This window comes from Aulonocara sp. 'chitande type north' Nkhata Bay, linkage group LG12 (genome assembly GCF_057382095.1).
Source record: "Aulonocara sp. 'chitande type north' Nkhata Bay isolate Kocher_YH1m ecotype deep benthic linkage group LG12, A_spYH_male_GT1.1, whole genome shotgun sequence".
Lineage (NCBI taxonomy): Eukaryota > Metazoa > Chordata > Actinopteri > Cichliformes > Cichlidae > Aulonocara > Aulonocara sp. 'chitande type north' Nkhata Bay.
The window spans coordinates 4,654,434-4,682,274 of NC_141355.1; the positions used below are offsets into that span (position 1 = coordinate 4,654,434).

Below are 27,841 nucleotides of genomic sequence, written 5' to 3' on the forward strand. Positions count from 1 at the left end.
TTGTAGAGACACTGACACTGCCCTCAATGTAATAAAGGCCTGATTCTGTCATGAACTTACGAGTAGATTGTAGGAGACCCCTCCCCCACTTGAACTGTGAGAGTAAAACGGAGAGGAGTTAATGCTGAGTGGAAATTCCCCAGAGAATGTTTGGGTGGGGGTCTCAACATTTGTAACTGGATAACTGTGGTCTGGAAGGGAGATGGGTTTTTATGACCTCTAGGGAGTCACCTACACCCACAGTGTTTTAACTGTCACGCACACACACGCACACTCACTCATGTGCACTCACACATACACACAGGTATGCGTACACAGTCACACACGAGCACTCACATAGACACGTGGGAACGCGCACATGTAGGCATTCATGTGCTCGTGCACACAGACACAGTTTGCAGCACACCGTGGGGGGTTTTATGATGGGGACGCCTCTATAAAGCTGGCTGTAACTAACAAAGGGGTGAAGATTTGGAGAGGGACACACCGGCCTCGTCTTCCCTTCTAGAAGTGCATGCTTAAATGAAGATGAATAAAGGTTTTGTGAAATGACTACTGAGTTCCGGTGCCGTCTCTGGAAGTTTCGACGAATAAAAGAACCGGGGTAAAACTGATTTTGTAACAGTTTTAACAACAAAGTTGGCCATCAGATTTCTTGCAGTGATGTAATAAATGATTTTCCCTCTAGAAAAGCTGGAAAACAAAAATGTTAAGAGGATTGAATGTTGAGGAAAACCAAAAAAGTCAAAAGTCTGGATTCCAATCATTCATTTTCAAATGTAGTTCTTATTTTCACCAAAGTGTTTACACATGTTTACATATGTTTATATACTTTTCAGAACAAATTATTCAATTTTGGATTTGATTTCTAAAGCATGTTCTCTTGTCGGGTAGCATAAGATAAACATCAAAGAGGGTGATAAGTGAACAGCATCAGCATACTAGTCAAGTTCCTTTTAAGTATACTTTATTTCTGGCATCTCCATTCTACCATAAAACAACCAACCTGGTAGGCAAAATCCCACTTGCTTTATACAGGACTTTACACACACCTGAACATCATTAGTCTCTACCGCTGGAAAAAAAATAGGTCAGACCAAACAATACGATTCTAAACGAAGAACAGAAATAAGATTATACATGAAACTCATTTACACGCCTAAATGGTTTGAAAAGTAAAACACTGCATATAAATAACAATCTATATGTGTTTGCCTGAATCTTCCACCACAAACAGAAAGAGGACATGTGAGCTGCTGTCTGAGTATCAATGCAAATACACACCAGAAATTGTTTAGTAAAGACAAATTTAATAAATGAAAGCTGTTGAGAGGCCCTTTAATGTTTTTCTTTGGATCATCCTTTGATCCATCTATCCATTTTCTTCTGCTTATCTAGTTCATGGCTGGAGCCATTAGGGACAACATCACCAAGAATTAGAGGAATAGTCCGAATGAGCCACAGCGTTTGACTGGCATTAAGACTGAAGCCAAAACAAGTTTTTGTTTGTTGAACGATTCTTTTTATCCACAAAGCTAAAACTGATACACAAACACGCTGGAGTATGTTTTCAGTTGAAATGAAGCACCTTCTGACTAAATACTTTGTCAGTAAAACACATTCTACAGTCGTAGCTTGCAGAGAACGATTCAACATAACTAAGATCTGAGTTCAAACCTCAATTATCACCAGTTACTTGTGCATTGTTCAGTCAATGATACTTATTGAAACCACTGTTTTCTAATACCTATGCATAAAGGTAAAGAACAATAACAGAGTTATCTTTATTTGAGATGTCAAAAAGTAATTGCGGCTCCCAGTGTTTTCTTTTCCATGGAAACGGGGTCCAAACGGCTCTTTGGGTGTTAAAGGTTGCTGACCCCTACCCTAGGAGAATTTGATGTTTCAGTCATCATCATAAACTTAAATTTGCATTGTGCCATTTGAGAATAATGGTTGATGTCTGTAACATCTGTCATCAGAAAAATCCTCACACATAGCTGGTTTATTCATGTGTCATGAAACTTCTGCATTTTTGAAAATCAAAGCTAATGTTTTAAAAAGATGTACATAAATGAAAGTGTTGTTTACTGGATATTGTTTATATAAAGCAGATGATTCGCTTCTCTTTGACATATATCGCACCCACAAATTAATTTAAACTGGGATCCATGTTCAGTAATATCTGACTGATGTGGATTTTGAATATTACATGTAACATGTCCAGAAGAACTATGATAAAATTTTAAATGCATTCTAAAACCTGCACACGCATGGTCACGTAAACGTAAACTGCAGTGAACATTCATCTTAGGATCAAACGAGAACACATTTTTTTGCCTGCAGGGTGTAATTAATGAAAAAAACCTAAAATGCTGGATTAACGCACTAGGTGTACTGTCCAAGGATCTACAAATGTAACATTAGCATGGCCAATTATGCAAATTAGGCGATGACATCATTTAGCGACTTCTAGGACAACCAATAGCGATTTTCCTTACTGAGGAGTTGGCAACACTGTTTGGCAGTCATTGAACGCATCACAGTGCCGTGAGCAAAGGCCTAGTCCAACTGCAGAATTTCTTCTTTTCCTCCCGTCGATCTGGTGAGATGCATGCTGTTCTGGTGCCCTCTGCGATCTGGAAACCTGGGTACATTTAACACCAGTCACTGTAGATAGGTTTACAAAACATTTGTACTTAAAACTGATGCTTTAATGTGTTGTTAGAGAGAGAAATCATGAAGCGGTACGCGCTGAGCCGAGTCCGACAAGCATCCGCCATTACACCAACTCCTCTGGTGAGTTAGCTTGGAGCTCATGTTTACATTGAATATTATGTCCATTTTTATGCTGCAGCCAGGTGTCAAGTTAACTGCTGGGATGGGTTTTTTTTTTGTTTTTGTTTTTTTGTTTTTTGTTGAGGAAGAAAGCTAAATGTTCTAGAATGTGTGAATGAGCTTAGCTGAATGTTAGCAAGCTAGCGGCTAAGCAAGCCTGGCTACCCTCATAATATGGCGGCCGATACAAGGTCAATTACCGAGTTGATGTGTTTATGCCTAAGAATTTTTTTTTTTTTTTTTTAAATGAACAAGCCTGTATTTTTTATGATGTTGAGACTGCTAGATGAGCCGTTAGTGATACTGGAAGTCATGAATATGCTTTGGTTAATTCTCCAGCATCCGGGTGTGTGTAGGCTGGTTTTTCCTTTGGTATCCTGTTCCTACTGGATGATGTTCCTCATCTGATGACTCCACTGAAACATCCTACCTGGTAGATGGTCGTTGCTGCAAGTGGATGCTTCTGCTTTCTGGATGCTGTTACTGGATACTACACTGTTCCAACAGGGTGGTAGGAACAAATTGGAGGGCCCCAACGTTGCACTTTACCTTTCCCTGAGCTCAGGTGTTTGTTTGTTTTTTGGCCAAAGGACCTTGATAAATTTTTTTTGGTTTTTTTTGGTTTTTTTGGGAACATTGAGTGGAAAGACAGTAAAAGAAAAGGGTTATTGTTTAAAATTGTGTTTTAATAAATGTGTCTATGTTAAGTGAGTGTGGTGTTCGTTGTGTGCTGGAGGTCTTACTGTTCCTATGGTGGAGCAGCTACTACCAAACTCCTTTACAAAACTAGCCTCTGATGGGTTACAGAGTTTTGGGACACATTTCAATTCTTGTAACCTCTTTCTATACAAATTGTGATTCTTTCTTTTTTTGGGGGGGGGGGGGGGGCTAAAACATTGTGGTGAAATTGATGATACAGACAGTCCTGATTTCCAAGCATTAATGCTTTGGTGTAAGTACAGATTGAGTTACAAGTGGAGAGCCAGCCAGGAGATTGGACGATAGTAGCACCTTGACTTTCCAGCTCACAACACCCACCTTTTCATTTTTCTCAACCGCATTGAGTTGGACATTGTACCTTTGCAGATGCTTTAATGTAGACCAGCAGTCCCCAACCTTTTTTGCGCCACGGACCGGTTTATGCCCGACAATATTTTCATGGACCGGCCTTTAAGGTGTCGCGGATAAATACAACAAAATAAAACTAGTACCGGTACCAAAAAAAAAGATTTATTCATAACACACGTGAAAAGACCCAGGAAAACCGAGTTAACGATAAAAACGATAACAAAATAACGCTGGAAAAATGATAAAAACCCTGAAAACCATTCATTTCACACCTGAGCCTCAACTCTCGCGGCCCGGTACCAAACGACTCACGGACCGGTACCGGTCCGAGGCCCGGGGGTTGGGGACCGCTGATGTAGATAGCTAATGCTCACTTTTTGTGACTGGAATTGAAAGGATTTAAACAGATGATGACAGTGCTAGTGTTTTTTTTTCAGTTAATGGTGAAGTTTCTCGGATAGTTCGGATTCCTGATGAACCAAACCATCCAGAAAGTAGAGTCCTGGTAGAATATTCGTCTGATCAAGCCATTCCCAAGATCAACCAAGGTCTTTGGTGACTAGCCTAGCCCCAAGAATCCTGCTGTTGGTTCGTTTGTTAAAACCATTTGAGATGTTGCTCAGGAAGAGGTATACAAGTGGATCTTCCCCTCAGTGATTCTTCCTTTAGGGTTAGGAACATTCTTGAAAGTTTGCTCAGTCCAGCGACAGATGTTTTTAAGTTGTTTGGTTTGAGCTCCCCACCCAGAGCTTATATTACGCAGCTTGATTCTGCTTTTAGTCTTGTAGATAACGGAGAAGAGGTTTTTTTTTTTTTTTTTGGCAACCTTTCTCAGCTCCAGTCAGAATAGCAGAGAAAAGCCCTCAGCATATTTGAACAGACTCCATAGCCTCCTTACTTCTACTTCTAGAGGGGGAGTCTCTGTTGAAACACCTGCTAAGACAGTTCAATAGAGGCTGCTGGGATGAGTCTCATCATAGCTCTCCAGCTAGAGAACAAAAAGAACAGTCCACCAGCATTTTCAGAAATACTCCTTGTGTTGAGAACTGAGGAAGGTGCTAGATCTGCAAAGCTAGACAAGATGAAAAAATATCTTGGTTCTACAAAAGTCAGCTGTACATGCCCACTCCATTTTTGATGTATTTTAGTATTTAGTATTTATTTATTTATTGTCATTGTCAAGAACAATGAAATTGCGTTGTACCCTCCTATGATGATGAGCCTGTGCCAATACAGACTACAAAACAGAGCAAGGCATCTAAGCTTGAAAGGAGATTGGATAAGCTTGCAAAGCAAGTAGAGAAACTGAGCCAAAGGTCCATGAATCCTCCTTTTGACAGTGAGCTTAGTGCAGCGTCAAAACAGAGAAAACAAACTGTTAAACTTCAAAATAAGACAGATCAGTTGTCTAAGAAACTTAGAGAGCTCGCTCGGTACCAGAAATGTCCTAAAGAAAATAAGTGATGGCAAAGATTACTTAATGGCAAGAAACAGCAGTGGCAGGAGACCTGTTAAGGTTCCCTGTCTGCCAGAAGTGTGGTTCAGCTTTAGATGTGGTGAAGATGACCATACTGCTGCTCGACGTCTGAATGAACCTAACCAGACACTAGTCTGTCAGGCAAAGCAAGAAAGGTTCCAAGCCCAACAGGTTACTGAGCCTTTTACTTTAAACTTGTAGCAGCTCTTGTTGTGGGACCAGCATCAATCCCACCTTATTTGACCAAAGCATTCATTTTCAGAGAAAAATAAAAACCCAGACAATGGTTGAAGATTTTGATTCCAAATCTCGCTTGCCAGCCAGTCTGCTAGATCCTCATTGTGCAGCTTCTGTTTTGTGTGAGGGTGTGCAATGCAATTCCATGATGGATTGTGGTTCACAAGTCACTACAATGTGCTAATTGTTTCAGAAAGATAAACTTGCACATCTCCCCATTCAGCCAATTGAAGCATTGTTTGAGATTGAGGGAGCAGGTGAACAGCATGTCCACTACCTACCTTGGTTATGTTGGTTACATGCTCATTGAAACCATCCCAGTTCTGTGAGCATAGCAGCCACCTAGTTAAACTCTAGAATTTTCTTTTCCTCCCATCAATCTGACGAGGAGCATGCTGTTCTCTTAAACACTTCATGCTGTAAGCTAATGATAGTTATATTAGAGCAGATGCATGCTGGTGCAATAGGCTGTCGACTAATTGCAAAAATAATTGATGACTAGTGGACTATCAAAATAATCGTTTGTGGCAGCCCTAGTTTCAACATTTGAATGAATGAATGAAGATTCATATGTAAAATGCATTCTTATCTTGTTTTGGTGAGAGGGCCTTTAATGTTTCTCTTTGGATCATCCTTCCATCTTTCCATCCATCTCTTCTGCTTATCTGGTTCAAGGTTGGAGCCGTCCCAGCTGTTATGGGGCTAGAGGCGGGCAAAACCTGGACAGGTGGCCAGTCTAACACAGAGAAACACACAACCATTCACACTCACATTCAACCTAACTGCATCGCTCTGGACTGTGGGAAGAAGCTGGAGTACCTGGAGGGATCCACAAAGGCACGAGGACTCTCTTGCTCTCAGGTCACTGCCGTTCACGCTGCTCTGAACACTCTCAGTTGTCTTTGGAACAAATAACACCAAATGAGAGTGAATCACTTCAGAACAACAGGAACACTCCTGGTTATTGTGAGCAAACATCATAACAAGATGAATATATTTACCATTTTAATGAGGGAGAATCTTCTGTGTGGAGTTTCTTCTCAGCGTGACTCTTTTTCCTGACTTTTAGAAACAAGAGGCAGAAAAGAAAGAATAAAAGTTAAAACCTCCACAATTTTCTATATTTTAGGACAGAATTTTAGAAACAACCTTAAACACTATTTACTACTTACCACTTTGTTCAGGCTTGCTGGTGTTCGACATGCTTCACTTTATATTAAATCCTGAAGCGCTTCCTCAGTGGAGTCGGGCTCTGGATGCTGTTGTCTTCCTCTTAGCACCCTTTGCTGACGTCTTCAGAAAACGGCAGAGAACCGACATGAGAACTCTGCCGTCTGCGCTGTAGTCTGTTACTCTCCAGCGGTTCGTCATCTCCGTGTCCTCTGTTCGGTAAACAGTGGAGATGACTCTGGTGACGGGGAGGCCGTCGACAGTCAGGGTGCGGACGCAGTTCCTCCGGTCTGCCTTCAGCACAGCGAGATATGCTTTCTCGGGAAGAACTGGAATCAGGAAGCGTGGATGAGAGCTGGAGCCCGCAGGCGGCAGCATCATCCCAGCTGGTGAGTCCGTAGGAGGAGAAGGAGCGGTGTTCTCTCTCTGGCTCAGCCTCACATGGACAAATGGTGTCGTCACCTGGTCCCGGTGGAGCAATCCTTTAAACAGTATGTGAGGAAAGTCCTTGGACCCCGTCACCAGGTTATGGTATAGAGTGAGGACCAGGTGGGACATGGAGTCCAGATTGCTGTTGGTCAGTTGACGGTTCCTCAAGTTAATGACGACCATCTGACGTGAAATGGTTGGACTCACCAGCTCAGCTACGAGGAAACAAAGCGTGCGTCTACATTAATCATGTGATCGCACAAATTAAAGCCTGAATTTAAATTGTCAAGACATGGCTTCACATCATCATATGTTATTCCACACACAGTAAGAAGCTCCCAGCAGAACTCATTGTTTATGAAAGCCTTCACATTTTCATGTGGTGTAAGGCTGCATGGACTCTCATTGAGGTTTTAATACGCATTCACATTAAGGACTAACGTTTTCATATTAGTTGAGCAACAATCTGCTGAGAATAAAGCAGCTGCACACCTCTATATTGGAGGCGCACAGCAGTCTGACATATTATATTATACCTTTTAGCCTGCTGTACTTATCATAGCATTGATCTTTCTCACGCTCAATCAAAAGGGATAGCAGGTGCATCTAACGATCTAAGTCGGCAGAAATCATTTTGCAATTCCTTCGTTTCTTGAAAAGTTCGGAAAATCCGAGTTTTCACAGCACTAGTAGGAAAAAGCTGCTGTTTGCACTGAAATGTGAAACCGAATTCCAATTTTTCCTTCTGTTTTTATATCCATAGCTCAAACACGCCATCCTCATCACCATGACTCCCAGTGTCACCTAAAACCAATTTCATTTATTCAAAAGAAAAAATTATTTTTCTCATTTAATTTTACTATTGCATGTTCTTTTTTTGCCAATCTTTGTGGTTTTCTATGCTGTTAAAAAAAAAAAAAATCACCACTTTATAAAAAAAATTACTGAAATTCGTAACGACTATTCAGACTTGATGCAGCCTCAATCATCCAGGAAAGTAAATCTCCAAAAGTTGATTCTGTTCATCTGGACGTAGTGAGTGGGAGAAACGTTTCGTCACTCATCCAAGTGACTTCTTTGCCAATGTTGTGATGTTGTGCCAAAAAGTAATCTGTGTCCAAGAAGTAATTAACAGTATTTAAAGCTATCAAGTATTTGTCTTTCAGCTTGCTCTGAAGAACACAGGTCTTTACCATTAGGCTCCCTACTGTTGTGTAAGCAAAAATGCTGAGTGTAACTCAGGTTTTCCGAAGATTGAGATTTCTGATCATTTGGCAGTCATTGAATGCATCACAGCACGTCATTAGCCATTTCCAGGCATCCATGAAAACAGAATTTATTAAATTTAAGTTAGCAGGGAATTTGCTCGCTAGTTTTCACCCAGGCATAATATAGCATGTTCTGACTGAGAGATATCTGAAAAAATTAAAAAATAAAAGTTGAAGCGAGGGTTCCCGATGGTTAGGGACAAATGCAGTTGCTTGGCAGGATCCTGCAAAGAACCAAACTTCAGTCAGAACAACTGAGATAATCCATCCACAATACGAGGTTAGTCATTATTTACTGCTGCATGAGCTAGGTTGTAGTTAAATCATAAGGTTTTAAAACCCGAGAGATTTCCACAGTGATCACTGACTTTTTTTTCTTTTCTTTTTTTTGGGCCTTGTTAAGATGGAACAAAATACAAAGCATTACAACATGTTAAAAACACAACAGCTTTAATAAACAGAGTAGTCTGAACCCAGGAGCAGGATTCATCACGTCATTTAAAGACCGGATAGGCCTAGTCCAGGTCCAGGCCTTGATGTTTTCATGCCTAAAAAAGTTGAACAGTGTTTGTTTTCGGTTTTTTTGTTTTTTGTTTGTTTTGTTTTTTTACATGAACAAGCCTGTATTTTTTTTGATGATGAGACTGCTAGATGAGCCGTTAGTGATACTGGAAGTCATGAATATGCTTTGGTTAATTCTCCAGCATCCGGGTGTGTGTAGGCTGGTTTTTCCTTTGGTATCCTGTTCCTACTGGATGATGTTCCTCATCTGATGACTCCACTGAAACATCCTACCTGGTAGATGGTCGTTGCTGCAAGTGGATGCTTCTGCTTTCTGGATGCTGTTACTGGATACTACACTGTTCCAACAGGGTGGTAGGAACAAATTGGAGGGCCCCAACGTTGCACTTTACCTTTCCCTGAGCTCAGGTGTTTGTTTGTTTTTTGGCCAAAGGACCTTGATAAATTTTTTTTTTTTTTTTTTTTTTTTGGGAACACTGAGTGGAAAGACAGTAAAAGAAAAGGGTTATTGTTTAAAATTGTGTTTTAATAAATGTGTCTATGTTAAGTGAGTGTGGTGTTCGTTGTGTGCTGGAGGTCTTACTGTTCCTATGGTGGAGCAGCTACTACCAAACTCCTTTACAAAACTAGCCTCTGATGGGTTACAGAGTTTTGGGACACATTTCAATTTTTGTAACCTCTTTCTATAGAAACAGATTTTTTGGGGCCTAAAACATTGTGTTGTGGTGAAATTGATGATACAGACACTTAGTGAATTGCTCAAGGTCAATAGTCCTGATTTCCAAGCATTAAAGCTTTGGTGTAAGTACAGATTGCGTTACACAAGGATTCTTTAGCCATAAATGACTCATAACAAAAGTCAAAACCACACAAAGTGCATGCTGCAATGACCTCAATGGGCAGTAACACTGCATATTAATTTGGGTCTTAGCTGCTGTTCTTGAATTTACTTTAAGAATTTATTTTTAACAATTATTTTCATTCACTTTAAAACTTCAACTAAAAGTTTGTTGGAGCATCATCTGTTTTCATAAACTGAAAACAGTAATGTTTAAAGTGTTCATCAATGGCTACGAATGATGTGGTTTCCTGGAAGGGGATGAGCTTCTTATCCATCACAAGGTAGTATATGTCAATGGCCTCCCTGCTGGTTCCAGATACAAGGAGGTACAGCTTGCAATGTCTTTCCTGGTGCTCCAGGTGTTCATCTAAGATGATCTGTGACTAAAGTGAGAAACAAAAATAAAGCAATTGGAAACTTTTCTCTTCACTACATTCCCCACCAGAGTCATCTCCACCGTTTACCAAACAAAGGACACTGATGACGAACCACTGGAGAGTAACAGACTACAGCGCAGACGGCAGAGTTCTCATGTCGGTTCTCTGCCGTTTTCTGAAGACGTCGGCAAAGGGTGCTAAGAGGAAGACAACAGCATCCAGAGCCCGACTCCACTGAGGAAGCGCTTCAGGATTTAATATAAAGTGAAGCATGTCGAACACCAGCAAGCCTGAACAAAGTGGTAAGTAGTAAATAGTGTTTAAGGTTGTTTCTAAAATTCTGTCCTAAAATATAGAAAATTGTGGAGGTTTTAACTTTTATTCTTTCTTTTCTGCCTCTTGTTTCTAAAAGTCAGGAAAAAGAGTCACGCTGAGAAGAAACTCCACACAGAAGATTCTCCCTCATTAAAATGGTAAATATATTCATCTTGTTATGACGTTTGCTCACAATAACCAGGAGTGTTCCTGTTGTTCTGAAGTGATTCACTCTCATTTGGTGTTATTTGTTCCAAAGACAACTGAGAGTGTTCAGAGCAGCGTGAACGGCAGTGACCTGAGAGCAAGAGAGTCCTCATGCCTTTGTGGATCCCTCCAGGTACTCCGGCTTCTTCCCACAGTCCAGAGCGATGCAGTTAGGTTGAATGTGAGTGTGAATGGTTGTGTGTTTCTCTGTGTTAGACTGACCACCTGTCCAGGTTTTGCCCGCCTCTAGCCCCATAACAGCTGGGATGGCTCCAACCTTGAACCAGATAAGCAGAAGAGATGGATGGATGGATGCACTGAAGCCCCTCTCACCAGCTTTCATTTATTAAATTTGTCTTTACTAAACAATTTCTGGTGTGTATTTGCATTGTTACTCAGACAGCAGCTCACATGTCCTCTTTCTGTTTGTGGTGGAAGATTCAGGCAAAAACATATTACATATATAGATTATGATATGACTCAGTTTCACATTAATTGCTATATGATAGTAATGAGGTCCAATTTAATAGTATTGCTAGTATCTAATGAAATGAATTGAACACATGTGATTTTGGGGTCCAGCAAAGTGAATAGTTTTCACTGTGGATAAAATACATGGAAAGGTTTAATGAGTCATATTTCACTACAAAGATGACGAGATTAAAGGTTCTCATAGATGTCGGTCAGAAGTTTTGCTCCATGCTGGATGTTAAATGTTGATCAATGTTTACACATATCTGCACATTTCTAACAGTTCATTTCACAGGTCATCAGTCTCCTGACTGCATATGCAGAGTTTTGTCATCATCATGAATTCTTGCTTTAGTTCCATTCAGTCACTCAACATCAGGTGTCTGCTTGTCCTGAGCTGTGAGAACTACAGTGAGTTCCTTTTCTTCTTTAGCTTAGTATTAATAAACCAGCTCGTAGCTGGGCACCTGCATCCCTGTCTATGGGACAGATCATTTCTGACCAATTGCATAACTGCCTGGTTTTACACAAAGAAATCACTTGTCAGGAGTGATGAAAGTGTTGAAGCACTCAGTGTCACAGGAGACGTCATTCATGATGAGAACTGTGGATGACAAATCACATGATTGGATCCTAGTTCAAAGTACGCGTTCTTGAGTCCTACATGAACATAAGGTACAATTAAAATTAAAAAATTGGTTGAAATGAGTTTGGAAAATAATTGAGATTTTAAGTTGGAAAATATCTTTACTTCCTTTAGCATGCAGTTAGCAAAGGTGAAACTTTTCCACACGGGGATGGAGATTTTTTTTAAAGTTTGAAATAACTGGGATGCTGGCTGTCGTTTAATTTGTTTATTAAAAAAGTCAAGAATATTTTAGTGTTTAACGGTGAAAATAATGGACTGTTATTCATGTGTTTGGAAAGGAGAAATGGAAAGACTGAAAGTGGGGCCTGGTGTTGACTTACACTTATTCAAAGTGATGAAGTACCAACAGACACTAAACGTTACAGGCTGAAACACATCAACTGCTTTATTATTTCTAGTTTTAAATAAAGTGTAAGAGCAGTGTGCAACAACAAAGTGCCATAAAAATAGAAATAAAATTAAAATCCCTTCAATTAAACAGTCCCTAGTTAATGTTTTAAGTTCTAACTACTAAATATAATAAAAAATATATCAGAGAAATACTTCAGTATTGTAAATTCATAGACGTAGGTGAAACAAGGGAACAAGATGTATAAATTTGTTCTGAAAACTATGTAAACATGTCTAAACACTTTGGTAAAAATAAGAAGAACTACATTTGAAAATGAATGATTGGAATCCAGGCTTTTGACTTTTTTGGTTTTCCTCAACACTCCGTCCTCTTAGCATTTTTGTTTTCAAGCTTTTCTAGAAGGAAAATCATTACATCACTGCAAGAAATCTGATGGCCAACTTTATTGTTAATACTAATTACTGCCAGTCCGCTCAGTCTTTCTTGTGCCGTGGAAGGTCTGTGGTAGTTTTTCTTATTGATCTTTTTTTGGAAAAGCTCAAAGTGCAGTGCACCTGTGTTGACCGGGACCTCCGGGTCAACATAGATGAACCAAAGATCAAAAAACAAACATCAAGAACAAAAGCTGCCATATCTGATGTCATATTATACTTAAACATTATGAAAACCCTTCAGTTTTTTTGCGGTTTATTGTACGGAAAAGAAGTCTGCCAGTGGAACAATTGAGAATTACTTGAGATTTTTTTTTAATTATCTCTGCCGCCCCAGGCATAAGCCCCCCAAAGCAATTAATTCTTTTTTTTTAAGTTCGTTTATTATTTTTTATTATTAATTGTTTATTGCACTGTGAAATATAAAATATATATTTCACATAAAAAAAATTCTCCCCCCAAATCTCACAAACCTATTTTCAGTCTTTTAGTACGTTCTTTTAAATTAAATAATCAATTTTAAATAAGGCAATAAAGCAATGTAATACCTAAAGACGATATTTTTTAATGTGTTTTGCAATGCATTATAGTAAGTTTAAGTCGGAGAGGGGGAGGGGGTCCACTGCCAGGCTCCACTAAGAAAACAGCTGACAGGAAACACGACCACTTTCACCGGAAAGAAGGAGGAACTGCTTTTATTATCGCCTGAGAGCTGCTGTAATGGCGGTGTCTCGACGTTCATCGCAGCAGCAACAACAGCAAAATACTTTACAGTCTCCGCCGAGAAACGGCTCTCTTTCTGGCGCTCCTCCGGGCTCTCCGCCGATGGCTTTGCTGACCTCGGCCGTCGGACCTTCGGAGAATGAGAGGGAGTGCAGCGGAGGGATTGAAATGGCTTTGGCCTCCCCAGACCTACCAGCCCCGGCCTTAGCGAGCAGTGCGAGCTCCACCACGACAACCTCTGGCGGAGGTAGCAGCAGCGTTTCGAGCCCTGGCTCTGGAGCTGCCAGTCCCACCGACGGCAGCAGCGGCATCGGTGGGGCGTTCAGGGAGTTGTTCGAGGCCTGTCGTAATGGAGACGTATCCAGAGTAAAGAGACTTGTGGATTCGGTGAATGTAAACGCGAAGGACATGGCTGGTCGAAAATCAACCCCCCTTCATTTCGCTGCGGGTAACGAGCTAATGAAGTAGCAACAGCATCTTGTTATTAGCTAACATACTGCGGGCGGCTAGCTAGATAATGTGTTTTGCTTGACTTGTTTAGTGCTAGCGCTAACATTTTATTTACATTTCTTTCTTATATATTCCTTAAAATGTAACTATAATTTTAAGCTGTCGTTTTATAACTGTTTTATAAGCTGTGCCGCTAATAACATTTAGCTAGGAAACGCAAACCGTCGTATCTTTTAGTTAGGATAACCGTACGTTAGCATGAACTGCAACAAAAACTAACAGTATGCTACTACGTGTATGTTGTTTGCTAAGTTCCCAAGCCCTAAATTAAATACAACACCTCTGCAATTATTATAGGTAAGAAGTTTGTGTATCTATACGGATGCTTAATCGTATAAAGAGTATTTATATTTTAATATAGTTATCCCAACAAAAACAACACTTTATATTTCCTGTGAATGGCTAAAAGCTATTAATGTTAGCAGGATACTTATGCAAAACGCTTAATGTAATATAGATGGAAAAACTCAACGCACGTGCTTCTTTCAGGCTTTGGTAGAAAAGATGTTGTGGAGCACCTTCTGCAGACTGGGGCCAATGTTCACGCTAGGGATGATGGAGGTCTCATCCCCCTGCATAATGCCTGCTCTTTTGGACACGCAGAAGTCGTCAGCCTCCTCTTGTGTCAAGGCGCAGATCCAAATGCCAGAGACAACTGGAACTACACTCCGTTACATGAGGCTGCCATCAAGGGAAAGATAGATGTGTGCATTGGTAAGGATGCTAGCCGTTTATATCTACGGTTAGGCAAATATGGAATTGTGTATGTGTGGGAGTGAAAAACTTAATAAATATGTGTGTGAGACAGGAAAAACAGCCAGAGCAGGCTGAAAACATTACTTACACTGGGGTGACACACAAACAAATGCCTTAGTGTTTTTTTTTCCCCTATCAAATTTCTATAGCCTATATAACCTTTTTATTTGTTAATTTACATAAACATTTGCCTATGCAGGGATGGCTGCCATGTAGAAGTACATCTTGTGGACTCATTTCAAGAGTAAAGAAACAGTTTGAACTAGGGCGATATGGCCAAAAATATTTATCACGATATATATTTGAAAATTTGCGATAACGATATAACTGACGATATAATTGATGCGAGACAAAATACAACTCCACAACATTACTAGCGCAAAAAGACAACCTTCCATTTATTTTCACTTAAACAAGAAGCTGGTTTTTATGTACATTAAAGCTTTATAAAAATGTAACAGTGCAAATGCAAATTCCTTGCTGAAAGTTTAACCAAAAGGCATTTCCAGTAGAAATGGGCTGACATATCCTGAGCATAACCATGTATAATATCCACTGAAGTTAAAAAGAGGTGCTTTGCAACATTAAACTGCAGTGTGCAGTACGCATTTTTCGGACCATAAGGTGCACGGGATTATAAGGCACATTAAGCGAAACAAAGCAGTCAGATAAATCAAACTTTATTAAACTCATTCTTCTTGCTTCCTCCACTTCTGTACCATTGACTTATTAATGTTGAATTCTCTGGCAGCTGCTCTATTCCCATGTTGCAGTATATTAATGACTAACCTCGTATTGTGGATGGATTATCTCAGTTGTTCTCCTGACTGAAGTTTGGTCCGTTTACAGCACCCTGCCATGCGATTGCATTTGTCTCCAACTATCAGGAACCTTAACGTTAACTTTTATAAGTGTAAAAGTGTTAGTGTTCGTCCTCCAGCTTCACTGTTTATGCTAACATAGCTGTGTCGCTAGCGATCACGTAGCACATCATTATATACCAGCTAGCCCAACTTCAGTAACCCTACAAACGTCACTGCTGTTTAGTTTCCGGTCTTCATTTATGTTGGAAGTGATAGCAGAGCTGTACGTTTGAATTTTTCAGAAATCTCTCAGTCAGAACATGCAATATCATGCTTAGGCAACTAGCGAAACTAGCGAGCTAACTTCCGCTAGCTTCCTGCTAACTTCTAACTCCGTTAAATGTAGTAAATTTTGTTTTCATGGATGCCTGGAAGTTAGACTTCATAGTTACACCTGGTAAAGCAGCAATGCTGATCGTTTTATTAAAGATGAAAGAATTTAGACAGTTTTTAACTCTAAGTGATGCTGCAGTGTTCTTTGACCTGAAGATTACGGAGTTTGGGACCCAGATTACTCCCAGATTTAAGCATCTTAGTCCGACAATAACGACGGCCGCTTGCATGTTCTGCAAAAAAGGTGCTTTGTCATGTATCTGACGGACAAACACCAAACCAGTTCCACATCACTGAAGTTGCACCATTTTTACAAACCAATTCTGGTTCATCTGTTTCGCTCAACAATCGGCCATGTGCGTATGAAAACAAGGGCACTGCGCATGCGCGTTTTACTCATATTCTATCGCGATATTTCATTTTCCTATCGTTGCCTAACATTATACTGGTATTACCGTGAACGATATAATATGGCCCAGCCCTAGTTTGAACTGGCATTATGAGCCATCCTAAGCCTCAGTCTTTGACTCATACGGATTATTTGTATAAATAAAATGTGCCTGTGTGGAAATAACTGAGGTTCTACTTGATAAATCAGCCGGGTTCATTCTCAGCACTTAACTTGCCAAACAAACAGAGACTGTAATTGCCCATGGAAAGTTATATCCACTGCAAACATTTATGTGAAGTGTTTTGCATGCCAGGCTCTAATCTAAGCGCTCATTTTCATCCAGATGAATACAAGACTGATGTCATTCTAGTTCTTTGAGTGTATGTGCAAACGTCTGATGAGCTGGAGCATTCATTGTGCGAGGTGGCGTTCTCCCCTGGGGCTCTTTAAAATATAGAGGTGGTGCCAGCTTGAACACTGTTTTCAACTTTGTGTCTTTTATTATTATCTATGCTGTTTAACCAGCCTTCCTCTTTATTAATATGCACAGCATTCTGAGTAACACAAAAAAGGAACGTTAAAATGCAAGTTTTTGTTTATTTCATCTTATCTTTTGCAGTGTTACTGCAACACGGAGCTGATCCTAACATCCGCAACACCGATGGCAAGTCTGCTCTGGATCTGGCTGACCCTTCAGCTAAGGCGGTTCTCACTGGTCAGTCTCGGTTAATGTGCCAAACAAACATAAGCAATAAATGCTATGTAAAGTTAAGTCACATGCCAATATTTATGTATAAGTGTTTCACACGTTTCTCTAATCTGAGAGTTTTTCTTGTTCCAGGTGAATACAAGAAGGATGAACTTTTGGAAGCAGCAAGGTGAGTGTGTCAATAGTTGATGACATGAAGTTCTTGGGTAAACTGCAGTTATAGAAACGATGCTGGTGTGTCCTGTGATTCTGTAAGCACATTTAAGAGTTAAAACATATGAAGGAGGAGAAAAATGATTGCATGTGATATCCTTTTAATCTGACTTTAATTGACCTCGTCTTAGTTGCTAGTTTCCATCAATTTATTTTGATTTAACAACATCTGAGTCTTTTCAACCATCTAATTACAGGAGTGGAAATGAAGAAAAACTGATGGCACTGCTGACTCCATTAAATGTCAACTGTCACGCCAGCGATGGTCGCAAGGTAAATGAGCCACAAGTAGCACATTACACCAAATACATACATACACGTTTACTAGTGTGTTTCCGAAACTTCAGATTTTGAGGGGGAAAATGCACGTTGTGGTTTTTTTGTTCGTTTGTTTTTTAATTCAGTCAGCATGTGTTTAAAGGAGTCTGAATTAGTTTGAATGGTGTTTCTATAGAGGATTTATGTTGGGGCCATCTTAATTTGGAAATACCTGTTTTAGACATTTCTTATTCTCTAATCATGCATGCGTGACTCTCATGAGACCATCCACAATCCATTTGCTGCTGTGAAATCATCCTCATTTTAACAGCATCAGTTTTCTTCAACTTGGCTTTTAATTGTCCAGCCTTTTTCAAGGAAACCACTAAAAGCACTATTTCAACCCAGTTTATCAGGCTAGTTGATTCTGTATACATTCTCTTGAAGCTAAAGTAGACATAAATTTACACGAAAAACCCCCAAAACTATATTTTTCCAGCATGTTTGGTCAGTTGTGAAATCTATTTTCTGTGGAAGCACATCTGGTCAGATCAAAGAACTAGGCTTAATGTATTCTGCACAGTTTATTTCTGTGTCATTTTCAGTTCTTAGTCTTTGTTAGTGGGACGTGATTACACTGTAAGCAGTGTTTAGATCACCATGCAGGTTTCCTCCTGTTAATTTTGTTTGTTTTGTTTTTTTGTCTTCCTCTTTGTGGTTGAGGGAACTACATGTGTAATGGTACAAACACAGCTGGCACTCCTCTTTTAGACTTTACACACTGTTTATCATGGCTGATTTAGGTGAGGGATCTTGTTTCCATTGCATCCCTATGAACAGGAGCATTTACTCCTACTGTTTGTGTGTGTGTGTTTCTTTTTTCTTTTCTTTGGGAGGGGGGGTGGGGTTGGTCCCTCATGCATTATTTTCAAATTATTGAATGATTAGCTTTCTTATCCTGAATAAATGTGTTTATTTCTCTAACCAGCTTAAAACAAAACATAACTACTACCTTCATTATTCCATGAAAACTCATTGTTGCTAACAGTTTTTCAGCACATGTCATTCACTTCTAACCGTATTTTTTTCCATCAGAAATTAAAGTGTTACCTCTTTGCAGTAGAATTGATGTTTGCATGATCTAGGTCTGTAAGCCACTTTGGAGATGTGGTCTGGAATTTAAGCAGACCTAAGAAGAGGAGGAGCAGTCTCCACTGCATCCTCCAGCTACTTACCCTCTCTGGCCCCGTGTCACATTTAACCTCACACCGTCTTTGACGGATCAAACAGTGGTTATTGTCTTACTGCGCTTTATGTTTCACTGACTTTAAGGGAGAGAGAGAAATTGCTGTGAAAAGACACTGTCATTTTGTAATTTTTGTTTCATTTTGTTTTCCGTGTGACTCTGGCAACATTTGTCGATCAGTCAACATCACAAAAAATGCTGGTAAGTTGACCTTGATAACGGCCACTTAATTGATGCACTGTTGTGATCTTTTTTGTTTGTTTTTGTTTTTATTCTTTTATTTTTAATCCATCGTTTTTATTTGACCAATAAGCTGGCTGTCACTTGTTAATTGCACATCATGGACCTGGGTGTACGGGTCACTCATTTATCCTACCCTGATGCTCCTCTGTTGTGTGTGCGTGAATGTGATTGAGCGACTGAACTGGGTTGGTGTCATGGTGACGACTCATCTTTTTGGATTTGGAGAGGAGCACAAAATGCCCACTGCCTGCCTACTTCAGCGTCTGTCCTCTCTCCTCTGCACACTCACCCACACTTCTCCAGCTTTCGATCACTTGCACATAAATCAGTGTCTGATTTATCTTTTCATTAATTTTGTTTTTGATGATGGTGATAATTCATGCATGCCTGAAGGCCTGCCCCTCTGCACTTTGTTTGTCAATCGAATCTTGAATTTGTGTCATTGTAACTTGTGTATACTTCACATGTCCTTGTTGGATTAGTTGGTATGCAGTAATGAATGGTCTAAACTTAACCTGCCATTCTAGTGCTATGCTCTTCCCTCCATGTTGATTGCTTCTAAATTGCTTGTGTCATCCCAAACTGAATGAAGCCTCCATGATTCAACTCTCATTATTCAGAGCTGTTTTTTGTTTTTTTTCACTGTCACTTAATAGTCTTACATTTCTGCATTTTTATATTAACATCACTGCATGGATTGAAATGAAACAATGTCCCTTCTTTTCATTGTGAGCTTGACCTGAGCCAGATTTTTGAACAGTGAACAAATGCAATTGAAATGGGATTTGCAGCTTTGCTTATACTAATTCTCATTTTTCTTGGCTGAAATTAGGCTATTTGATTTTTTGTTTTTTCTCAGCCTGCTTATTGTAGCTTCACTGCATCCTATTATGGTTGGGATTCAATATAATTTTATTTACTCAATAGCTAGTATTGAATGATTGTTTTTATACACAGGTAATTGAAAAATTAATAGAAATTAAAATTGGAAGCATTTTTGTATGTCTCTATTGTTTTTTTCTTTTTATTTATTTGTTAATTATTTTATAACTGGAATTGGAAAGTAAGTCAGATATTGTATCCTAACCATAATTCACAAGCAGCCTTTTGGACTTTACTACTCCTCAGCTTACTGCATCAAACCTATTTTCGAAGTACTAAGACCTAAAAGATTTTTTTTTTTTGAGATCTTATCAATTGGAAATCGAGTTAGATGACTAGTGAGGTTAAAGTTGCTCGTCGTCGCTCAGGTCAGACATAGTAACAACAGCAACTGAATTTTGTTGTTGAATTTTCCCCACAAACTCATTGACTCTGCATCACGATGTCCGCCATTCATCTGCAACTCACCGAGCATAGCCTGCTCTAGCACAATTGCTTTTGGCCTTAATCAGCCGCTCGCTCATGTGGCCATCAAAGGCAGTATGCACCGACCCGGCCCACGAACGATGTTAACAGGCTTTCTTTCTCTTGCAGTCTACACCGCTGCACCTCGCTGCTGGGTACAACCGGGTCCGCATCGTTCAGCTCCTCCTTCAGCATGGGGCTGATGTTCACGCCAAGGACAAAGGGTGAGGCTTTTTTTTTCCTCTTCTCTCTTTTGTCCTTTTAAGTATAAGTCACGACACTAACCAGAGTGTGTTGTCCGGCAGTGGTCTGGTTCCTCTTCACAACGCCTGCTCCTACGGTCACTACGAGGTCACCGAGCTTCTGCTTAAAGTAAGACACGATTTCTTATTTGATGAGCTTGTGCTTTTAGGACTCTGGGTTGGTTGAAATGTTATTGAGCAATGAATAAGTGTAACTCGTTTCGCTTTGTAAAATCATGTCATGAGTTATAACTAGGAAATAACGTAGTGCTAGGAATTGTAATCAGACACTAATTACATTTTGTTATGTCAGATACTGATGTGATGAAACAAATGTTTCTTCCTTCTCCTGTACACGTTTTGTGCTGTTTCTCTCTGCAGCATGGAGCCTGTGTGAATGCCATGGACCTGTGGCAGTTCACTCCCCTCCACGAGGCAGCATCCAAGAACCGAGTGGAGGTTTGTTCCTTGCTGCTAAGCCACGGGGCTGACCCCACCCTCCTAAACTGCCACAGCAAGAGTGCTGTGGACATGGCTCCGACTCCAGAGCTGAAAGAAAGGCTTACCTGTGAGTTCTCGCTAAGCCACCTAAAAGGCTTCATCAGCAGGCATTTTTTTCCACAAAGATTAGCTTTCATGTACTTAGAAACCCAAATCATTAGACCATACCTAATTTGTCATTTCCACATCTCTTTTTAGATGAGTTCAAAGGTCACTCATTGCTGCAGGCAGCCAGGGAGGCGGACGTGGCCAAAGTGAAGAAGACGCTGGCTCTGGAAATTATCAGCTTCAAACATCCTCAGACCAACGAAACAGCTCTGGTCAGAATCAAGTCTATGGAGCTTGCCAGTAGTTTCTCTTAACATGCCTGTCTCTCTCTCTCTCATTGTGCTACCAGCAGTTCTTTGCATAATTCTGCATAATGAAGATGAAGCTCGGCACTAATATAATGTTAATGTGTATTTCAGCACTGTGCTGTGGCTTCACCCCACCCTAAGAGAAAGCAGGTGACCGAGTTGTTGCTGCGTAAAGGTGCCAACATCAATGAGAAGAACAAAGAGTAAGTTAACAACAAAAAGTTTTTAGATTGTATTTTTAAAAGTAAGAAGCAAATAAACTAGGAGTTCATCTTAAAGGTAATGAATGTAGCTGATATAATAATAATAATTATAATAAGCATTTTATTCCAAATTAAGCAACTTAATCTCTGTGGTCTAAGATGTGACAACATAATTGCAAAAAAATGTGTTGCAAGTAAAAACACATTAAAGTGCCGCAAAGACGTGAGACCGTGATGTAAAACATTTTAAAAAAACGAAAAGCTGCTGATTCAGCACTAAAGAGTGATAATGGTGACATGTTCTCATCTGTGACGTCTTTTAGCTTCATGACCCCGTTGCACGTCGCTGCCGAGAGAGCTCACAATGATATCCTTGAGGTGCTGCAGAAACATGGAGCAAAGGTGTGCTTTTGCATTTCCTTTTTGAAAAAATGTGGTCTTTGGGAGAGTTGTTGGTATGAAACTTAGAAACCTCTTTCGTTCTGACTCCAGGTCAATGCTGTGGACACTCTGGGTCAGACAGCTCTTCATAGAGCGGCGCTGGCTGGTCACATCCAGACCTGCAAGCTGCTGCTGAGTTACGGGGCCGACCCCTCCATTGTGTCTCTGCAGGGCTTCACCGCTGCTCAGATGGGCAACGAAGCTGTGCAACAGATCCTCAACGGTGATTACCGCACTTCTAACTTTCAAGAAAATGGAAAAAACACTATTTTTCTTGATCATCACATGGTGTATGTGAGTCCTTCTTTGACAGCTTTTTTTTTTTTTTTCTTTCTCTTTTCCAGAAAATGTTCCCACACGTAACTCTGACGTGGACTACAGGTTTCTGGAGGCGGCCAAAGCAGGAGATCTGGATACAGTGCAAGTAAGTTCACTGATTCTTCTGCCTGATCATTCATGATGAGTTTCACAGAGACTTATTACTGTGATAAAATCTTTATTGTACACTTGTAAAATTTGTAGCACATCAGTTCCACATGCTCACTAGTAGCAGTGATATAAAATGTAATGTCTTGTAAACTTGGCTAATTAGAAAATGTACGTTTGGCAGCAACTTTGCACCCCCCAGAACGTAAACTGTCGGGACTTGGAGGGGCGCCACTCCACTCCTCTGCACTTTGCGGCCGGTTACAATCGAGTGGCTGTTGTTGAATACCTGCTACACCATGGAGCTGACGTTCACGCCAAAGACAAGGGGTGAGTTCTTAAACTACCATCTTACAGTCTGTTAGTTCACTAAAAATGTCATAAAAGACATCAGAAGTTATCATGTTTAAAGCCTTTTAAGCCGTAATTATCAGTACTTTAAACACATTTTCTTCCCTCTTAAATGTGATCTTTTTTTCTGCCGGTTTTCCTCCTTCAGTGGTCTTGTTCCCCTCCACAATGCGTGCTCCTATGGTCACTATGAAGTGGCCGAGTTGCTGGTCAGACATGGAGCTTCAGTGAACGTGGCCGACCTTTGGAAGTTCACCCCTCTTCACGAGGCTGCGGCCAAAGGAAAATATGAAATCTGCAAACTGCTACTCAAAGTAAGCGCCCACCCTCATGATTCTGACAGGAAAACGAATCACTTTGGCCTGGAAAGTCACTCAGTGTCATGTGCAACAAATATTTTTATAAAATCGATCAACTAAACCTTTCTGTTCAGCATGGAGCCGACCCAAGCAAGAAGAACCGTGATGGCAACATGCCGCTGGACATGGTGAAAGATGGGGACACGGACATCCAGGACCTGCTGAGGGGCGATGCCGCCCTGCTGGATGCTGCCAAGAAGGGCTGCCTGGCCCGGGTCCAGAAGCTCTGCTCCCCGGAGAATATCAACTGCAGAGACACACAGGGGCGCAACTCCACACCGCTTCACCTCGCAGGTACAAGCTCTTCTGATGTGTTTGTATACTTTTGTACTGAGTAAAAATACTAACTCACACACTGTTTGACATAAAAACTTGGAACATAATATGTCCTGTTTTTCTGGCTGTTGGTCTTATGTGTTTTGTATTTACACAGTATTTCCTTTGCATTTTATTCATGTCGAGCTGTAAAAAGAGTGGAGCTCAATGAGACTAATCTCATCTAATTAAATATGCATTAAAAAAGACTTTTCGAAGTGTGTTCATATGAAGGAAGTTGCACTGACTCTTTTTTTTTTTTTTTTTTTCTTCTTCTCTCAGCTGGCTACAACAACCTTGAAGTGGCGGAGTATCTATTAGAACACGGGGCCGACGTCAACGCACAGGACAAAGGAGGCCTTATCCCTCTTCATAATGCTGCCTCTTACGGGGTCAGTCTCAGCTACATAAACAGAAACATTTTTGTGGGTTTTGTAGCTGTAGATACATGAAAAGTGTAAACATTGTAGATGAAAAGATACTTGAGCTGATGACCTTGCCATCAGCTCTTGAAAACTCTGTGTCAGTAACTGTGTTATTTTATTTAACTTGAAGTTCAGGGTTTAACTTGTGATCTGTTCCCTCTCTTCCTCGCAGCATGTGGATATTGCAGCCCTTCTGATCAAATACAACACGTGTGTGAATGCCACAGACAAATGGGCGTTCACACCCCTCCATGAAGCAGCTCAGAAGGGTCGCACACAGCTCTGTGCGTTGCTGCTGGCTCATGGAGCCGACCCCACCATGAAGAACCAGGAGGGGCAGACTGCTCTGGATCTGGCTACGGTAATGGCTCCTGTCTGAAAGAATAACTGTGATACTAAACGCACCATAAAATGAAATTCTGTACTTCAATATGTTTGCTCGTTGAAAGGCTCAGGCTGTTTCCTTTGCTGAATTTTTTTAACTTGTATATTCCTGCAGGCTGATGACATCCGAGCCCTGCTGATGGATGCCATGCCACCGGATGCCCTGCCCAGCTGCTTTAAGCCTCAGGCCACAGTGGTCAGCGCCTCTGTCATCTCCCCTGCCTCCACGCCTTCTTGTCTCTCAGCTGCCAGCAGCATAGACAACCTTGCCGGGCCCCTCACTGAGCTGGCTGCTGCCGCTGCTACAGGGTCCTCCGGGGTGGCAGATGGAGCCACTGGCACTGACCGCAAGGAAGGGGAAAGTATGTTTGTTGCAGTCCTTATATCAAACACTGCTCAGTTTATAAAATCTTGTTAAGCAGACAAATTGGACATAAAAGAGATTGGGGAGCTTGTGTTACAATTATTTGTTTTATTAAATCTTCTGGGTTTTTTGTTTTGTTGTTTTATTTTTTTTCATAGTGGCAATGCTGGACATGAACATAAGTCAATTCCTGAAGAGTCTGGGCCTGGAGCACCTCAGGGACATCTTTGAGAGAGAGCAGGTCATAATGGCTTTTTCTAGCAAGCACACCTTTTACGCTGGACCTGTAACCCGCTGGTTATACGTTTGACCAAAATTAAATTATTAAAGGTCTCAATTTGTTGTGGGGTTTTTTTCTCAGATCACACTGGATGTGCTGGCTGACATGGGCCATGAGGAGCTGAAGGAGATCGGGATTAATGCATATGGCCACCGACACAAGCTCATCAAGGGAGTTGAGAGGCTGCTGGGTGGCCAACAAGGTGAGGTGTAACCCAGTGGCTTTTGGGGGGATTTTTTTTGGTACTACTTTAATAGAGAGTGTGCATCTTTACACTTTGAATCTTGATCACTTCTCAGGTGGCAACCCATACCTGACATTCCACTGTGCCAGCCAGGGAACCATTCTTATAGACCTCGCCCCAGAAGACAAGGAGTACCAGTCAGTGGAGGAGGAGGTGAGCTGAGAAGCTGCATTTACCCAAAAATAGTGTCTCTTTTTTAATGCAGCTGTTCTAAATACCTGGTAAATTATTATGTAGCGATAGCTGGACAGAGTGCCTTATAACAAATCTTGTTGTTCATGTGTGTCACACAGATGCAGAGCACCATCAGAGAGCACAGAGATGGAGGCAATGCTGGTGGTGTCTTCAGCAGATACAACATCATTAAGGTCTGAATGCTGACTCTTTACTTGACTGTTTTGATTATCAGCAAAATACTGACCAAGTGTTGGCTATTTTTTAAAATCTTTATTTAGTATATTTTTGGGGTTACAAACCTCAATATTACAGCAGTTTGGGAGGAGTCATTAGTTTATGGTGTAAAACAAACACAACTCCCTGCATCCTGTTTGAAATGTACCCTACTGTATCACACAGATTCAAAAGGTGGTAAACAAGAAGCTGAGGGAACGTTACACCCACAGGCAGAAGGAGATCGCAGACGAGAACCACAACCATCACAATGAGCGGATGTTGTTTCACGGTAACCACGCCCACTGTCACACCATCTATGTGCTCTGTGTGTCTGCAGCAGACATAACAGAAAACCTGACTACTGTGTAACTTCATCCTGCCACAATTTCTTACAGGCTCCCCGTTTATCAATGCCATCATTCACAAAGGCTTTGATGAGCGTCACGCCTACATAGGAGGGATGTTTGGAGCAGGTATCTATTTTGCAGAGAACTCCTCAAAAAGCAATCAATACGTCTACGGCATTGGTGGAGGCACTGGCTGCCCAACACACAAAGACCGATCCTGCTACCTGTGCCACAGGTAACTTTTGGCTGTCACCCATTAAACTGCAGCACAAAGATGTTGTAGCAAAGTTTTGTTCCTGTACTCAGTTCATATGTTGTGACTTCTCAGGCAAATGCTTTTCTGCCGAGTGACTTTGGGGAAGTCGTTCCTACAGTTCAGTGCCATGAAGATGGCTCACGCTCCCCCAGGACATCATTCAGTAATCGGGCGGCCCAGCGTTAACGGCCTAGCTTACGCCGAGTACGTCATCTACAGAGGAGAGCAGGTAATTAAGAACTCGGGCCATAGCGTTAGCAAAAAGCAACACGTGCTGTGTAATATTGGCTGACACCCTGCTTTGTTTTCTTTAGGCCTACCCAGAGTACCTCATCACCTACCAGATCCTTAAGCCTGAGAGCGCAGCGCAGTCTGCAGCAGGAGCCGAGCAGAAGTCGTAGTTACTTCATGTTACACAAACTCACACAAAGACTCGATGCTTGCTTCTTTTTTCCCCCATTTGTATTGCAAATGCCTAAACACCGTTTTTATTTACCAAACACATTTCCAGTTTTCTGTCCAGTAGAGCCCATGGTGACCAGTGCTTCATGAGCAGATATGCTGTAATACTCCTCATGGTGATTTTCTTTTAGTTTTTTTCCTTTTTTCTGTTTTGGACTCGGCTGCATGATTTTACAGAAGCATGTAAAGCCCAATAGCGTGTGTGGGTTAGTTTTTTGTTTTCAATATGTCTCCCCTCCTCACCAGTGAGAAGGATGCCTGTAGAGACTTTGAAGTTTCAGCATTAACAGTTTGCCACTCTCTGTCGCCTCATACCTTGTGACTGTGGAGAATCAGCAGCAGCCGCCTTCGCCTCACCTCTACTCACACTTGCTGTCGAAACCTGAAACCTGTGGACTACTACAACCCTGTCGTGTTTGGGGTTCAAGACTGTATAGAATGGTCTGTGGTTAACTGTGACTTTAATGCTAACCTATAACACTACCATACATGTAACAGGTTGTCATTGCTATACTGTAATGCTGACGTTCCAAACTTTGAACCCGAGAACACTACAAAGACTGAACTGCAATGTTTAACGGTGGCTTTATTTAGGGTTGGGCACGATTGGTTGAGAAAGGGCGTCACAGAGTTTGGGACTGTTTGGGATATTACAGTACTGATTTGCTGGTCAGTGCAAGGCATCATAACTACGCAGCTAAATGTGTTTGTGTTTCCTTACAAGTGGACATCCTACAGCCAGTGAGCTCAAAGCACCCTTTCTGTCGCCATGGTTTTACTCACAGACATCACACCCATATGGATTTGCACTTTTACGTAGAAAACTATTTAAGTTATTTTGAAATTTAACTTGCAAGTTTGCGGAGGAAAAATATTTGTACAGGTTGTGTAAATGTTTGTGTATAACTGTTGCTGTTTAACAATTTTTTTTGAGTTAAACTGTAAATGACATCTGTATTTTTCCTTTAATGCCTTCTGATTCTCCTATACCGTTTTTGTTTTTTGTTTTTTTAATAAATGTCCCATTAACAGCTCCTTGTGTTTTGAGCGTCTGATTTATTATCCATTTCTTTTATGATATGTAAAGTCGAAGGTTAGGGATTTAATGTAGCTTGATGCGCAACTAAACCAGTATGATTGAAATTGCAGTCAAATAACTGGCATATAAGATAAGATAACCTTTATTAGTCCCACACGTGGGAAATTTGTTTTGTCACAGCAGGAAGTGGACAGTGCAAAAGTTATGAC

General features: G+C 40.8%; 1 protein-coding gene, 2 long non-coding RNA genes and 1 pseudogene across 5 annotated transcripts; 3 read left to right on the plus strand and 1 right to left on the minus strand.

Moving 5' to 3' along the window:
* The first annotated feature begins 2,531 nt into the window (after window positions 1–2,531).
* LOC147316704 (uncharacterized) lies at window positions 2,532–3,699 on the plus strand. Its single transcript, XR_015131643.1, has 3 exons — window positions 2,532–2,651; window positions 2,729–2,799; window positions 3,178–3,699. It is a non-coding gene; the product is annotated as an uncharacterized LOC147316704 (long non-coding RNA).
* A 2,700-nt stretch (window positions 3,700–6,399) lies between these two features.
* On the minus strand, window positions 6,400–7,852 carry LOC147316705 (uncharacterized; annotated as a pseudogene). Its single transcript, XR_015131695.1, has 4 exons — window positions 7,756–7,852; window positions 6,793–7,434; window positions 6,622–6,682; window positions 6,400–6,520 (listed from the first exon to the last, which is right to left on the minus strand). The product of XR_015131695.1 is annotated as an uncharacterized LOC147316705 (transcript).
* Window positions 7,853–10,400: 2,548 nt separating this feature from the next.
* Window positions 10,401–11,069, plus strand: LOC147316706 (uncharacterized). Its single transcript, XR_015131644.1, has 4 exons — window positions 10,401–10,529; window positions 10,640–10,700; window positions 10,802–10,882; window positions 10,966–11,069. It is a non-coding gene; the product is annotated as an uncharacterized LOC147316706 (long non-coding RNA).
* A 2,231-nt stretch (window positions 11,070–13,300) lies between these two features.
* Window positions 13,301–27,627, plus strand: LOC147316707 (poly [ADP-ribose] polymerase tankyrase-1). 2 transcript variants are annotated; one of them, XM_086313261.1, is made up of 28 exons: window positions 13,301–13,823; window positions 14,375–14,599; window positions 16,848–16,943; window positions 17,070–17,106; window positions 17,348–17,423; window positions 18,835–18,855; window positions 20,374–20,468; window positions 20,550–20,616; window positions 20,868–21,054; window positions 21,186–21,307; window positions 21,455–21,546; window positions 21,870–21,948; window positions 22,039–22,210; window positions 22,332–22,411; window positions 22,598–22,743; window positions 22,913–23,078; window positions 23,198–23,417; window positions 23,721–23,830; window positions 24,036–24,224; window positions 24,363–24,609; window positions 24,770–24,852; window positions 24,973–25,093; window positions 25,191–25,288; window positions 25,429–25,503; window positions 25,712–25,817; window positions 25,924–26,110; window positions 26,204–26,360; window positions 26,446–27,627. In XM_086313261.1, exons 1-28 carry the CDS (start codon window positions 13,373–13,375, stop codon window positions 26,530–26,532), a joined length of 3,792 nt encoding a protein of 1,263 aa, XP_086169387.1. In that variant the 5' UTR covers window positions 13,301–13,372; the 3' UTR covers window positions 26,533–27,627. The 2 variants fall into 2 exon arrangements, with proteins under 2 accessions (XP_086169387.1, XP_086169388.1); XM_086313262.1 differs by lacking the exon at window positions 18,835–18,855 and having other exon boundaries at window positions 13,302–13,823.
* The last annotated feature ends 214 nt before the right edge of the window (window positions 27,628–27,841 follow it).